General features: G+C 38.9%; 1 protein-coding gene across 6 annotated transcripts in view; it reads left to right on the top strand.

Annotated features, from left to right (window-relative positions):
- sulf1 (sulfatase 1) overlaps positions 1 to 13,098 on the top strand; it is a 48,461-nt gene that overhangs the window by 8,938 nt on the left and 26,425 nt on the right. For 5 of the 6 annotated variants that reach the window (XM_038287781.1, XM_038287784.1, XM_038287783.1 and 2 more), the window contains exons 2-5: positions 8,093 to 8,390; positions 8,706 to 8,945; positions 9,631 to 9,782; positions 12,302 to 12,471. In XM_038287781.1, the coding sequence (XP_038143709.1) occupies positions 8,216 to 8,390; positions 8,706 to 8,945; positions 9,631 to 9,782; positions 12,302 to 12,471 (737 nt within the window). In that variant the 5' untranslated portion in view covers positions 8,093 to 8,215. Of the gene's footprint in view, positions 1 to 7,886; positions 7,907 to 8,092; positions 8,391 to 8,705; positions 8,946 to 9,630; positions 9,783 to 12,301; positions 12,472 to 13,098 lie in introns of those variants that run through there. The other variant, XM_038287782.1, reaches the window with a different exon arrangement.

The following is a 13,098-nucleotide window of genomic DNA, read 5'->3' as shown; positions in this document are numbered from 1 at the left end:
ACACACAGACATTTTTGTACATTTTGACACTGTCTAATAAAAAAAAAAAAAACTGTCAGACTATCCGTCTCTAGATTAGGTCAGTTTTATTCACGGATATCTGTTACAGCCAGTCTTTAGGTTGACATGAAAATATCCGATAAGCACACACTGCTGGTCAATTCTAATTCATCAAATCATTAAGGACTTTTATGCTTAAGCAGAAGTGCATCAATAGACATTACTTTTGAAAGGTGCTGGCAATAAGGAAGACCTCCTGACATTTGTGTCTGTTGCTTAGGGGTGATATGGATTCCCACTGTCTTTTTACAGGCGCATAGGCACAGCTAAGCTCACAAAGTATAACGAAAATACACATATTTATTCCAGCATACCCTGTGTAGCACATGCAAATGTGCAGGAGACCGGAGTTCCCCTCCTATCCACAAAAGTGTTCTTACTGTTGATTTTAAAAAGACCAAAAAAACAATATCTTACATATATTCCCAGAATGACTCTTAAATGTTGAAACTCTGTGCTTTTAAAGAAGCATTACAGTCGTTGGCTTTCTAGTTTTCTTGAACTGAGCTATTGTATTTCAATGATTCCAGCTTTACTCAACAACACTGGTTAGGTCATTTGTTATTCCTAGCATAACCTTATTGTTTAGACACATAGAACTAAACAAAATTTGTGCCTGATTTATTTCAAATACTTACTACCTAAAGACCAAGGGCACACACACACACACACACCCACGCACACACACAAATAAAGCTCCTTTTCATTTCTGTAAGGACCCATTGAGGTTTTAATGATTTCCCTTCTACAGTACCTAAACCCTATTATGATTTCAAAACAAGCCAAATTGTATTCCCACTTTGAAGTATTTAAAACTAGGATTTATTTAATTATATATAAAGATGCAAACACAATATTTATGGGGAAGGTTTGCAGCTTTGACACTACAATGAGTTTCTTACTGGGACTGAAAGAAACAATCGGGCTTAGATGAATGGCGGTGAATGCACTCACCACAGGCTCACCTTTCACTGAATCAAGACCATTCTTCCTTAATGAACACACCACACACCAGTCAGCGGGAAGCTCCAACATCTCATCTCCATCTGTACAACTTCAGCCTAGAGTACAGACTCGTGATAAAATCAATGAAGAAAACATATCAACAGTGAAACAATGGATTTCATTTACATCAGTTAGCAGTTGTGTTGCCATAAACCTATTTGAACCAGAATTGGGGGATGTCATCTTGTACTTAGTTTACTTACTGAAAGTTTGACAGACATCTGGAATCAGATTTAGTCAAACAAGTCAGTAGAGTTAAGCGTCTGAAAACGGCAAGGTTTGGGTGTTTTTTTTTTCTTTTTTCCCCAAGTTCACTCATTCAGCCAAATTGGTGCACAGAGTCACAGAGCCTCCCTTCAGTCGTTCATGTGGCTAACAGACAGGGCTTGGTAGGTACAATATGCTACCCTTGGCTTACATAGCACAGCAGGTCCTGACACAGGCACCCCTTAGTGTAAAGTGCCCCCATGAGCCCTTGTGGCAGTAGACCAACTGAATACCATTAGATTAGAGAAATATTTGAACAAACCTCTTTACAAATTTAACACCTAATTTTTCTTCTTGGAGAGGGATCCTTCAAGCTTGACTAAAATCTTACAAGTTTAAAGCAAAAATGAAATGAAAAAATGAAAATTTTCCTCAATTTAACCTAATTAGGAGCGTTTCAAAGCTTCTTTATTGCTACTACATATTTCTTTTTTTGCTTTCCTTCTCTCTGGTATGTCACACTGGATGAACTAAATTGTTAAAGCTTCTACTTGCTTGCACAACCTGTGCTCAAACTTTAAGTAGCGTGGAGTCTGTAAATGTTTTAGCATCTGTAGTCCCTACATTTCTAATAAAAAATTTAATTTCCCACACTCCCATGGTGTCATTAAACATATTTGCCTACTAGATTTGAAACGACAAAAAAAACAAAACATGTACTGTCTCTTCTCCACCAGGCACCCACTGCACACTTGGCGCAGAGTGTCTGTGCAAGTCATTGAATTCGACTAATCTTAGTATTGTGCCACTTTCAAATCCATTTTCTATCACGCTTACTCCCAAGTGGGGTCCCAAGGGGTGCCAGTCCATCGCAAGGCCAATTAAAACCATTCAAATTTAAAATGTATTTCTCCCGCAAAATATTATCCCACTGAGCAGCGTCTAGTCGGACACCTTTTTTTTTCTTAGGATAGTTCTTCACTGATTGAAAATAGTTTCCCTTAAAATAACTTTTTGTTCTTCCTGTGATTTGATATTTAGACACCCCCAGGCAATAAAATGTTGATGTTCATCCTTCAGTAATCACATCTGCTCTAAAGAGTGTTTTTGCAACATGATAGCAGGCGGTATGAGCTGCTCAGTCCTACCGGGTGGTCGCATGTTGAAAATTGGCCAACCCCACTTAAAACAAGAGGTTTTAGTTTAGGTTTTAGGAGTAGTGCCAAAATATTCTCGTGACCCAAATCATCAGTGGGAATACAACAACATTCTAAAAACCTATAAACTGTAGGTATGATAGTAATTAAAAAAAAAAGGCATCAACAACTATTTTATTTGGTTCTGTCTTTAAGTGATTTTTCATACCTTTAAACACACAAGTAGGCTATATTCCTATTATTTTTTATCGTTTAGTCTTATTTCTGTTAAGGATAAGGAATTCATGTTGATGCAAGACCTAAGGTTTGAGCATTAGTGGTATAAACTACCACTTCTTAGCAGTTCTGCCCAGTTTGTAGAGTCAAAACTGTGGTACCGTATCTTGTTTTATTTAATAATTGGAATGATTGATAATCAAAAATGGACATGGAATGCTTTGAGGCAGCCTATTATTGGCAGAAAAAGAGAATATTTGTTAATGAATGGTTTACTGTAAAAAACAAAAACAAAAAAAAACCTCTGTTTTTAGCTAGACTTGCATCTTGTTTTGAGAATTTGAACTCCTAAACCCCAGAAAACTCTCCAGTTTAGCTGGGTCCTCCTCTGTGGACAGATATATTATCAGCCATTGGACAAACATGCTGCGTGTCAGTTGTTCAGTGTCATTGTACTTGAAGTCTTTCATGTTTCTTCTGCTGTTTTTCAGTGACAGCTGATAAATGTACAGCCTGTCACGGCTGTATGTTTAGAACCTAAGCCAGACATCACCTGTTCTCCATTGCTGGGGGGAAAAAGTGCAGACCAATCACAGACAGATATTTTACAAGACGTAATACCTCTATACAGAACCCCTTGCATTTTCCCCTTTTAACCCCTGTGTGTGGCTATCCTCTGGTTGCTGAGGTTAGGTTAAACAAGCCACCATCAAAGCCAATTCGCCACTGGGGTTGGAAGAGGGTCAGGGCGCAGCAGAGTGTGTGGTTTAAGTCTCTTTCTGGAGGGCACAACTTCCAGCCTGACAAAAACTGGGGGCCCAGCTTGGTTATACAAGTTTTGACTTTTTAAAATTCATCAATAAGCAAAAGTGCAGATGTCTGCCAATGCATAGCAAATTACAGAGCACAGCTTTATAATATCTAAAAGTGAGACCTCTTTGCTATAGTATAGTAGGAAAGAAATGCAGCGATCATGAAAGAATGGATCAGATGGGTGTTGAGGTGTGCTAAAACTCCTAGTGTTGATGGCCATTAATCTGAAAATTGCACATATTTTTAGCATCAGGCAGCTGTGTGCCTGAAACCCCATAGTGGCCTTGTTGTTTCAGGCGTTTGAACCCCTGACCATCCATCGTCTCATATTCTAGCTATGTGGAATAGAGAATAGGTCTAATTTTAAGGGTCATTACCGCTAATCCTCTAAAATTTAAAGAAAGCAGAGAAAATGTGTTTCTAGTTTTCTACCGCTCTGCAGCAATAAAGACTCCTGGTCTGTTGGGTCATAGATAATGTACTTATGACTCCTTTAGAAATTAGGTCATATTTAGTTTTTTCAGCCTTTAAAAAGGTTTGGCAGCATAATAGATGTGTGATAGATGTGTAGATAATCATAGATGTGTGTGAATGAATTAGAACCAAACTTCTTATAACTTTTGTAATTCACACTGTTTTCTAACATTTTTGTTTAGATTTCCAGTTGGGAAAGGTTAGTCCTGTATACATACAGTTGTGTTTAACACGATTTTAAAGAGTTTGACTTCAATTTAATCATTTATACTAAATTTGACTCGAGAAATTTAGGTTTTATGAGGAACTTCCAATATTTCTTTGGACTTCAGCCCTTTTTTCCACTTATCTTTTATCCGGTCCTTGCACCTGACTAGTTTCTGAAATTTATTTTAAAATTATTCTAAGAAAATCCAGCAAATACCGGATCAACGACATTGAAGTTCAGCTGTCCTCGAGTGATGTGTACTCAGGGGGGTTCAGGAGACATTTGAGGTGACTCTGGCATCTGGTTACAATGCCTCCTGGCGCCTCCCTGGTGAGGTGTTCCAGGCACCTCCCACTAGGAGGAGACCCAGAGTAGGACACAGGACATGCAGGAGGGACTATGTCTCTTGACTGGCCAGGGAATGCCTTGGTGTTCCCCCAGAGGAGCTGGCCCAAGTGGCTGGGGAGATGGATGTCTGGACCTCCTTACTGAAGCTGCTACTCCCGACCCGACCCCTTATAAGAGAAAGAGGATGGATGGATGGACGGATGGATGGACGGATGGATGGACGGATGGATGGACAAAGAGTGAAGACAAAGTTTAAGGGATCTAAAGAAACCCAACAGATTTCATTAACTCGAGATTTTACTCCTCCTAGGTGAGCATGTAACCACAGTGGACAGTTGCTTGCCTTGTGTCTTTGATTTTGCCAAAGCACATCTCTTGTTGCACTGCTGTTTGGATTACAGTAGTTGGTTCAAGTGAAATTTGTAATCAGCCTGGAGAAGGTTCTTGGCAGTCATGTAATAATACAAGTAATACAGTTGTTTTCCAAGTCTCAGGAATTGTCTAAGAATATCAGCTGTTAGAAATATTTTTTTAAATAAAAGATAAAATTGATTTCATTATGTAAAAATTAGCTAATTTTGCTTTTAGATTTTGTGCCCTCATCCTGTTATTTGCCTGTTTTCTACCATGTCAGGATCTAACTCTCTCAACCAATGGAGATATTGATTGCTCTGTAACTAACCTCATCAGCAGCACACGTTTCAACCAGAAAGCTCAACTGACCCTTTTTGAGTGGCATGAGCCATTGCTTTGTAGCACTTGAATTTAAAACTGGTTTGGGATGTGTGCTAGGATTACACTAGCTGGCTGGCTTACAGCTCATTTCCGACCTTCCACAATCTAAACCAAAACACAGCCTTGAGTTTTCTCCAGAGATGAGTTGTCTGTTGTTTCTGGGAAAGTTTCTCATATAATGTAAGAAGACTTGGACCCAAACAGCAATGGATATTGTTTTTGTGGGAAAAGGACTGTTGTCTGGATATCATTTTAGTGTCTGCATGTGTTTGTGGACTAGTTTGTGTAAGGTTGGGTCCGCTCCACCACCCTGTACTTTGGGGGGGATATGTTTGGCCAAATGGTGCCAATGTTTGTACAGAGCTGTCACGATAACTGGCTCCCTCAGACACAGCTCATCTAAAACAGAGATCAGAACAGTAACACACTGTTTTAACTCGGCTTATCGTGTCGAAGATCTCATGAGAGACGTGAAAGATAAACAACACCAGATCTAGGTCAGTGAAAATGACTTTTCCCACTTATTTAGACTTGTTTTGTTTTGTTTTTTTAACGTAATACATGTCTTTAGTGAGAAACATTTGTTTGATGCATCACTTGGCAAAGGGTGTTTATGATCTGGGTTTAACCTGTTAGCACAGGTAGTATGATGCAAAAGTCTTAAGTTATCCCTAATTTGTCTGCTCACTAGAAACCAGACACTGTTGTAAACTTTCTCTAGGCCTAAATAGTAGCAGTATTCCTTTCATATTTGTCGTTTCACTTAAGTCTTTGCCTAGTGGTTAGAACGGTGCGCTTGTGATCTGAGAAGGTTGCAAATATCCGGTTCGATCCCCACAGCCTTCCCTCTGGGTTCCTGAGCAAAACCCTTAACCCCACGCTATCCCCGGGTGCCACACAATGGTAGCCATCTGCTCCCCAAGGGGATGGGTTAAATGCAAAAAGTGAATTTCAACATTATGGGACAATAAAGGGATTTACATTTTAAAATTATTACCAATCTATTTTTACTGGTCTGTTTTAATTAAATAATTTAGCTGTGATCTCACTATTCAGAGAAGTGACAGAATTGCATTTGTCCTTGACAACAGCACACAGTGGACAAACACCATCATAAGACATGTATCCCCAAATAAATGTTGACTTCAGAAACTTTACTTACTGTAAGCTCTATAGATGATGTGCTTCTTCAGTAGCTCATGTCCTAGAGACATACCGGTATGTATGTATGTATGTATGTATGTATGTATGTATGTATGTATGTATGTATGTATGTATGTATGTATGTATGTATGTATGTACTGGCTTTAAAAGCTCTGACTACAGCTGTAGTCTATACTTTATAATATCTCCCAAACCCCTGAATGAACTTCGGTTCTAAATCCTGTCAAGGCTGCAGTATTACTTTTTTTTTAGAAATGGGATTTTGGGTTAATACTAGCAGTGGACAAAAGCAATTATTGTGACACTGGAGAGAAACAACCGAAGGCAGGAAGGCATATGAATCTATGTGGAATAAATCTAAATAATTTCACTTTGAATTGAATTACTGACATAATTTCAATGCACCTGCACACTATTTTACAGTAATGATACATTAAATTTGTTTTCTGTGACAGCATATACCTTTGCTAAAAGAATAAAAAATAAAAAATAAAAAACAACGGTGAAAAGGAAATTAAGACATTGTTCAAATTACAGCAAAATAGATGTTACCTGTATTCCATTGATTTGGAAAACCTTCCTTTATAAACCACTGACATTTATACATTTGAATGGAATGGTGAGGGATAAATGAGGATAAGGTCCTGAGCAGGTCCAGGCGTCACAGACCTGCCCTTTGTCTTCAGGTTATTAACTCATAATTGGGAACAGCATGGTCCAACTCGATAGTATTGCTTGCTATTGATTTCTCATCAAGCAGTAATGGAGAACTCATTATTACAGAGCCATGCTTCATTTCCCAGCCACAATCAATATTTATTTATTTATTTTTTGTATTACCATCAATATAAATCAGTCATTTGGTTTTAGGCATGAAGCTCACTGATTTTAGGGTTAGGGCTAAATTAACATGGAAGGACTATAAAAATCATTCAGATTATGGTTGATTGGTATACCATACATGTTCTATATACAGTTTTACTCATTTATTTATTTTTATTTAGATATTTTCTAGAAAGGTAAGCTTTCTATTCCAATTATTTTTACTTCTTTAAGTCAGGCTGAATGGTTGTTTATGGTCAAGCATGATGTTTTTAGAACCAATCAAGAGAGTGTTGATGACTCGGTGGTCATCTGTGATTGGCGACAAAGCCACTAGAGTTAATGTGGTGGAACCATCTACTCCGCCTCCTGTGCCAGAACTTCCTCCCCCCACTAAAAGTCTGTCATGCTTGACTCACCAGGAGAGGTGGTGGGGGATGTTGAGGGATGGTTAGTCAAGCTGTTGAGTGACAGGTGGAAGGTAGGCTTTGATTGGCTCCCACTAAACAACAGTTGTGGGTGCTCCAGGGCATCCAGCCAATCATGTAATCTCTGTGCATTTAGTTGAAGAACAGCTCTGCAGTGAGCGAGGTTGTCTTAAGAGAGTGACCACGTTCAAGGATATTTTCAGAAAAAGAAATAGGACTCAGTGGGAATCTCTGTTGGGCATTTTTGTCTGGACCTTCATACTTTAAAGGTAGTTTAAGTTGAGCTGGTTGGTATGCTTTCTTGGACTGCTGGAGCATATTTGGACCTTCAAGAACTCATCATCAAGGAATCAGTCATACTTTGTGGCTAGACTGTTAAGTTTGCCTTAAAGATTGTCAATCTTTTCCTTGATTATTTTAAAACTAATATTTCATGCTTCCTTTTTTTCTTTCAGTCAACTTGGCCCTCAACATCTTCCAAGGTGTGAGAGAAATTCCCTGTCCATCCTCTCCCTCCTCCCATCTCTCCAGTGATCCTCCCATTAAGTCATCTTAGTTGCCTGATTCTCTTGGTCACCATGCTGATTCACTTGGTTTCCTGGATGGTTCTACTGTCTATAGACTTGATTCCAGGCACCTGGGCCTTTACCACCACGAAGGCTCAGGGGCTTAGGGGTCGCATGCAGCGGGACCGCCGAAATATCCGGCCCAACATCATCCTCATCATGACCGATGATCAGGATGTTGAGTTGGGTAAGCAATGTTTGCAAAATTACATAGATTTCCCCTCTTAGCTGTCAATAGATCATTTTAACATATTTGATCTTTCACTGCTGTCTGGCTGTTATTTCTGGCTAGCTGCCCTCCAGATTCATATGGCCTCACACTTAACATTAAATATTAAACACAAACTATAACCCAGCAGGGAATGGCCATCTGGTTTTCAATTTACTGAATTTTAATTACTTTTACCCTAAAAAACCTTAGCCACAAAGGAGTATGCTACACGGTAAATTAAACTCTAATTGTGAAGGGAAATAAATGCTAAACTGTGTTTTTCCCTTTCAGGCTCCATGCAGGTAATGAATAAAACCAGAAAGATAATGGAAGAAGGCGGCATGAGTTTTATCAATGCCTTTGTCACCACGCCAATGTGTTGCCCATCACGGTCATCCATGCTGACGGGAAAGTATGTCCATAACCATAACACCTACACCAACAATGAAAACTGCTCCTCTCCATCTTGGCAAGCACAGCATGAGCCCCGCTCCTTTGCAGTCTACCTTAACAACACAGGCTATAGGACAGGTTGGTACTCCTGGATTCTGATTCCCTTAAATTTTGGATATTGTTTAGTTTTTATGGTTCTTATTTTATTATTGTTTGAATCTCATAAATGTTATTGCTAAGTGTTTAAGCTGCTCTCTGTGCAGCTCTGCTTACCACTGACCGCTCTCTAATAACATACTTGGTAGTTCAACAGACAAATGGGAAGCTGCAGGAGCCAAAACAGTCTCCTGCGAAATGAATAGTCAATTTAAAGTATAAAAATATAAATATATTTTTTTTAGGCAAAGGCTTAACTTGTGTTGAAATCAAAGTATGTCCTACCTTTTGTAGGAGGGTAAACGTGCGGGTAAAACAAGATTCCATATTGTTTAAGTACTAACAGAATATATTTTAATGCATGTATGCCGATGCTGGGGGTGACTCAATGGGAATGAACTGCAACATTTATTAGGAGCCCAGCTTGGTCTTAAATACAATGGATTTGGCCTTAATTCTGATTTGATACTTTAGAAAAGCTAGTCAGCAGTTTTCTCATCAAATTATTCATTTTAAAGAGGGGTCGTATTGATGTAGGCAGCTTATTGCCCTCCCATTGACTGGCTGCAACACAACTTGTTGTTTTCAAGCTGATGTTTAGTTCTTGTTTTTAAGAAATTGAAGGAAAAGAAAAAGCAACTCTCTCCTCTGTTCCACCCCTATGCAGCCTTCTTTGGCAAATACCTCAATGAGTACAACGGCAGCTACATCCCACCCGGGTGGCGTGAATGGGTCGGATTGATTAAAAATTCCCGCTTCTATAATTACACTGTCTGCCGGAATGGTATCAAGGAGAAACATGGTGCCGACTACGCCAAGGTATGTCCTCCCATAATTTTGCACCAATTTCTGTTCACTTTACTACCTAGAATTAGGGCTTCACTTGACAAATTCTAGGTTCTACTCTCTTATAAATACAGTGAAGATCTTAATAATGTGTGGTGTTTCAGACTCAAGGGAATTCTGTGTTAAGAATTATAGGGAATTAGAATGGATGAGTTGGTGTCTCATCTTTCTGTGGTATGCCTTTAACATGATGCACCTTTTCTTAATTTGTAGACAGTGCAAAACAGTTTGACAAAAAGACAAAATTGCTTGCAATTACTACCTCTTTGGTCAGAGCTTTGTTTCTTTTTTTTTAAATCTTTTTTCACTGTTTCATATTGTGCCATTTGCAAAATTACATTACAGGAAAATACTAAGGAATTTTCAATTTAATAGCGTTTGGTCACAGGAAAAGCTGTGGTTAATGTCCCAACTGCCTCCTGCAACCCTCGTAAAAATGTTCTAGGAGCTTTCAGTTTGTTTTCACACATCCACACTACTATGTACTTGCGTTGAATAGTTCCTGATAAACAAAAAAGGATGGGTAGGTCAGTATTTGAACTGCCATTCCTCAGCCAACTTTTGGACCTAGGTGTAAAACAGAAACCATTGAGTTTACATAACATTTATATGGTCATCAGTTTGTGGTTTAGAACCAAATGGACTTCATATTTGGGATTTACTGCTCACACCCACAACCTGGCAACACTTCTCTTTTTAGGGCATTGAGGGAATCAAAACAGGATGGCTCGCCTATAAAGGTGACTCACTGCATGTTCATCCTTGGTAGTTTGAATCATTTACACCCCATCTGAGTTTCTGCCTCTTGGAAAAGGAGTTCATTTAAGTTGAGCTGTCCTGGTGGGAATGTTTGATTGTCAATGTTTCCTGTGGATTTCTTTTATTCAGATTTCATGATAGTGGAACAACAGCCATAAAAACAGACGGGCTCCCCAGCCAGATGTGGCACGCTGATCTCATAAGGGCTTACACAAGTCTTGCTTTGTACCCCTCCTGTGCAAATCTTGTAAAATTTTGTGCAATAACACTCTCCTGCATTGATTGTCCTGGTTGGTACCGAGGAGTACTGCTAACAAATTCCTTCTATGTGACTGCCAGCCCCAAATGGGAAGAGGGATAATCAACACCCGTGTGACTATTTTATTGCTCTTGGCTAGGCCTTCTTCATGACATCCTCACTTCCTGTTGACCTGCCCGAGCCCTTTAGCACCAAGGGCTCAGATTCTAGTCTTTGGCAGTGTTGAGGGGCAATGGCAATGCTTATTCCATGTGCATCTAATCATCATCCTCTATAGGCATGTGTAGCTGCCAGGATTTAAACACTGGACTGACTATAAAATTAGACTAATGAAAAGAAGGTACTTCTGACATGTCAAGGAAATTTCCTTTTAATCTTTCTTCTTAGCTGAGTGGTCTCCTTTTTTGGAACCATGTTAGGCAACAACTGCAGCATGACAAAACTGCAGGTAAGACTGTTAGTTGTCTATTGGAATCTCCTCTAATCCTATTTTATTCTAGCTCAGGGTGTTGCCGAAAGTAGAGGTAAAAATAAGACTGGACTCCACCCTAACTGGAATAAAGGTTCTAGTAAAATGGCACACCTTTGACTTGTTTGTGTTACAATTTCAGATTTTGAAGCTCTTCAATACGTACGTTTCCTCTCTTTCAGCATCTTCTGTCAATATATTTACTTTTTTTTTTGTGGTTGTCCTTAACCACATTTTATAAGTGTAGGTAGGTGTTCCTATTTAGTTGAAAAAAGGATAGAAATTTCATTCAAATATTCACCTCTCCCAAACACCACCCCCCTCCATCTTTTTTTCCAAAATTCATTGTGATACTTGTAGTTGTGTCTACAAAAGCATGGAACTTTGACATGAAAAACATGTAGAACTCTATGATAGATGTTTCTTAAGAATTTTCACAGGTAATCATTTAAAGGCATTAAAGGAAATAGAAATGGAATAAAATGAAATTAAAAGGCAAGGAGAACTGAACTGGATGGAGCAAAAACAACCTAAGTAGAAGCAGAATGAAAAGCCCAGAGTGGAATGGAGGGTGGTAGCTGTCATAACAACATACCATTGAAAAGCACCAAGCTTCGCTCACCATCAAGTGGTGTCACATTTGATAGCGCAGAGATTCACTGATGAGGCAGCGGCCCGTATGCAGTGTACACATGCTCACACAGACTCCAGCCCACATACTTACTCCTTTACACACACACAGGCAGGCTGCCAGCTGTTGACTCGACAGATTGGTGCTGTACTGCACTCAATGGCCCCACTTCATATCCCTACTGCCTCCTTTTAATTTATTTGAAAGTGACTGGACCAGGAAAAGCAACATGTCATGTTGATTGAACTGCAAATGAGATTTATAAAAGCTTGTGCTGTTTAGAATTTTGCATCAATCCCCCCCTTTATTTTCTAGAATATGCTTCTATCCTTGTTGCACCTGGTAACCTTACTGGCTTTTATTTTTTTTTTAAGGATTATTTCACAGATCTGATCACCAATGACAGCATCAGCTTTTTCCGCATGTCGAAGAAGGTATACCCCCATCGTCCCGTGATGATGGTCATCAGCCATGCTGCACCTCATGGTCCAGAAGACTCAGCCCCACAATATGCTGAGCTTTTCTCCAATGCTTCACAGCACATGTACGTAATGCTTACCCTCGTATATCAATTACTGCACTAAACAAGGCCACTTCAGATCTTATTTCTCAAAACTCTGATTAATCAAAGCTCTTTAAAAGCCCAGTCCACCCTAACAGATATTTTAGCAAACGTTCTAATGCATTGGGACCTCTTTTTTTTAGTGGGTTAAATAGCTCAGTTTTTAAAGTAGATGTCTTCTTTTTTTAAATAATTGGCAGGGGTTTTGAGAAATGATGATGCATTGGTCTAATTTTACATTTTTCTTCCTATGCATGACACCACAACATCAGTTGCAATTGTTTTCAGTGCTTTTCTTCAACTCTTACTTTTTCTGGACTCTGTTGCTATTTAACTTTCAACACATGCAGAGAACGTTAATGACCTAGAGTAAATAATAAGCAATGTTTGATTAAACATGGATTGTAATTGTTTAAACCTAATTGTAATGTAACAGTTGAAATCAAAGAAGGATCAGTGTAAAGTTTCCAAAGGCTTGATGGTGTTTGGGCTCCACTTAAAATCATGAAAACTGTCCTCTATCATTAAATAGTGGAATAAATAATTCAATTTGAATTAAGCAATTTCCCAAATCATTAGATGGTTTAATATAGAGGGCAAATAAACTAA

Source organism: Cyprinodon tularosa, unplaced genomic scaffold (genome assembly GCF_016077235.1).
Source record: "Cyprinodon tularosa strain WSP-4 unplaced genomic scaffold, ASM1607723v1 ctg245, whole genome shotgun sequence".
In the NCBI taxonomy this organism is placed as follows: Eukaryota; Metazoa; Chordata; class Actinopteri; order Cyprinodontiformes; family Cyprinodontidae; genus Cyprinodon; species Cyprinodon tularosa.
This window is presented reverse-complemented; position numbering and strand designations above follow the sequence as displayed.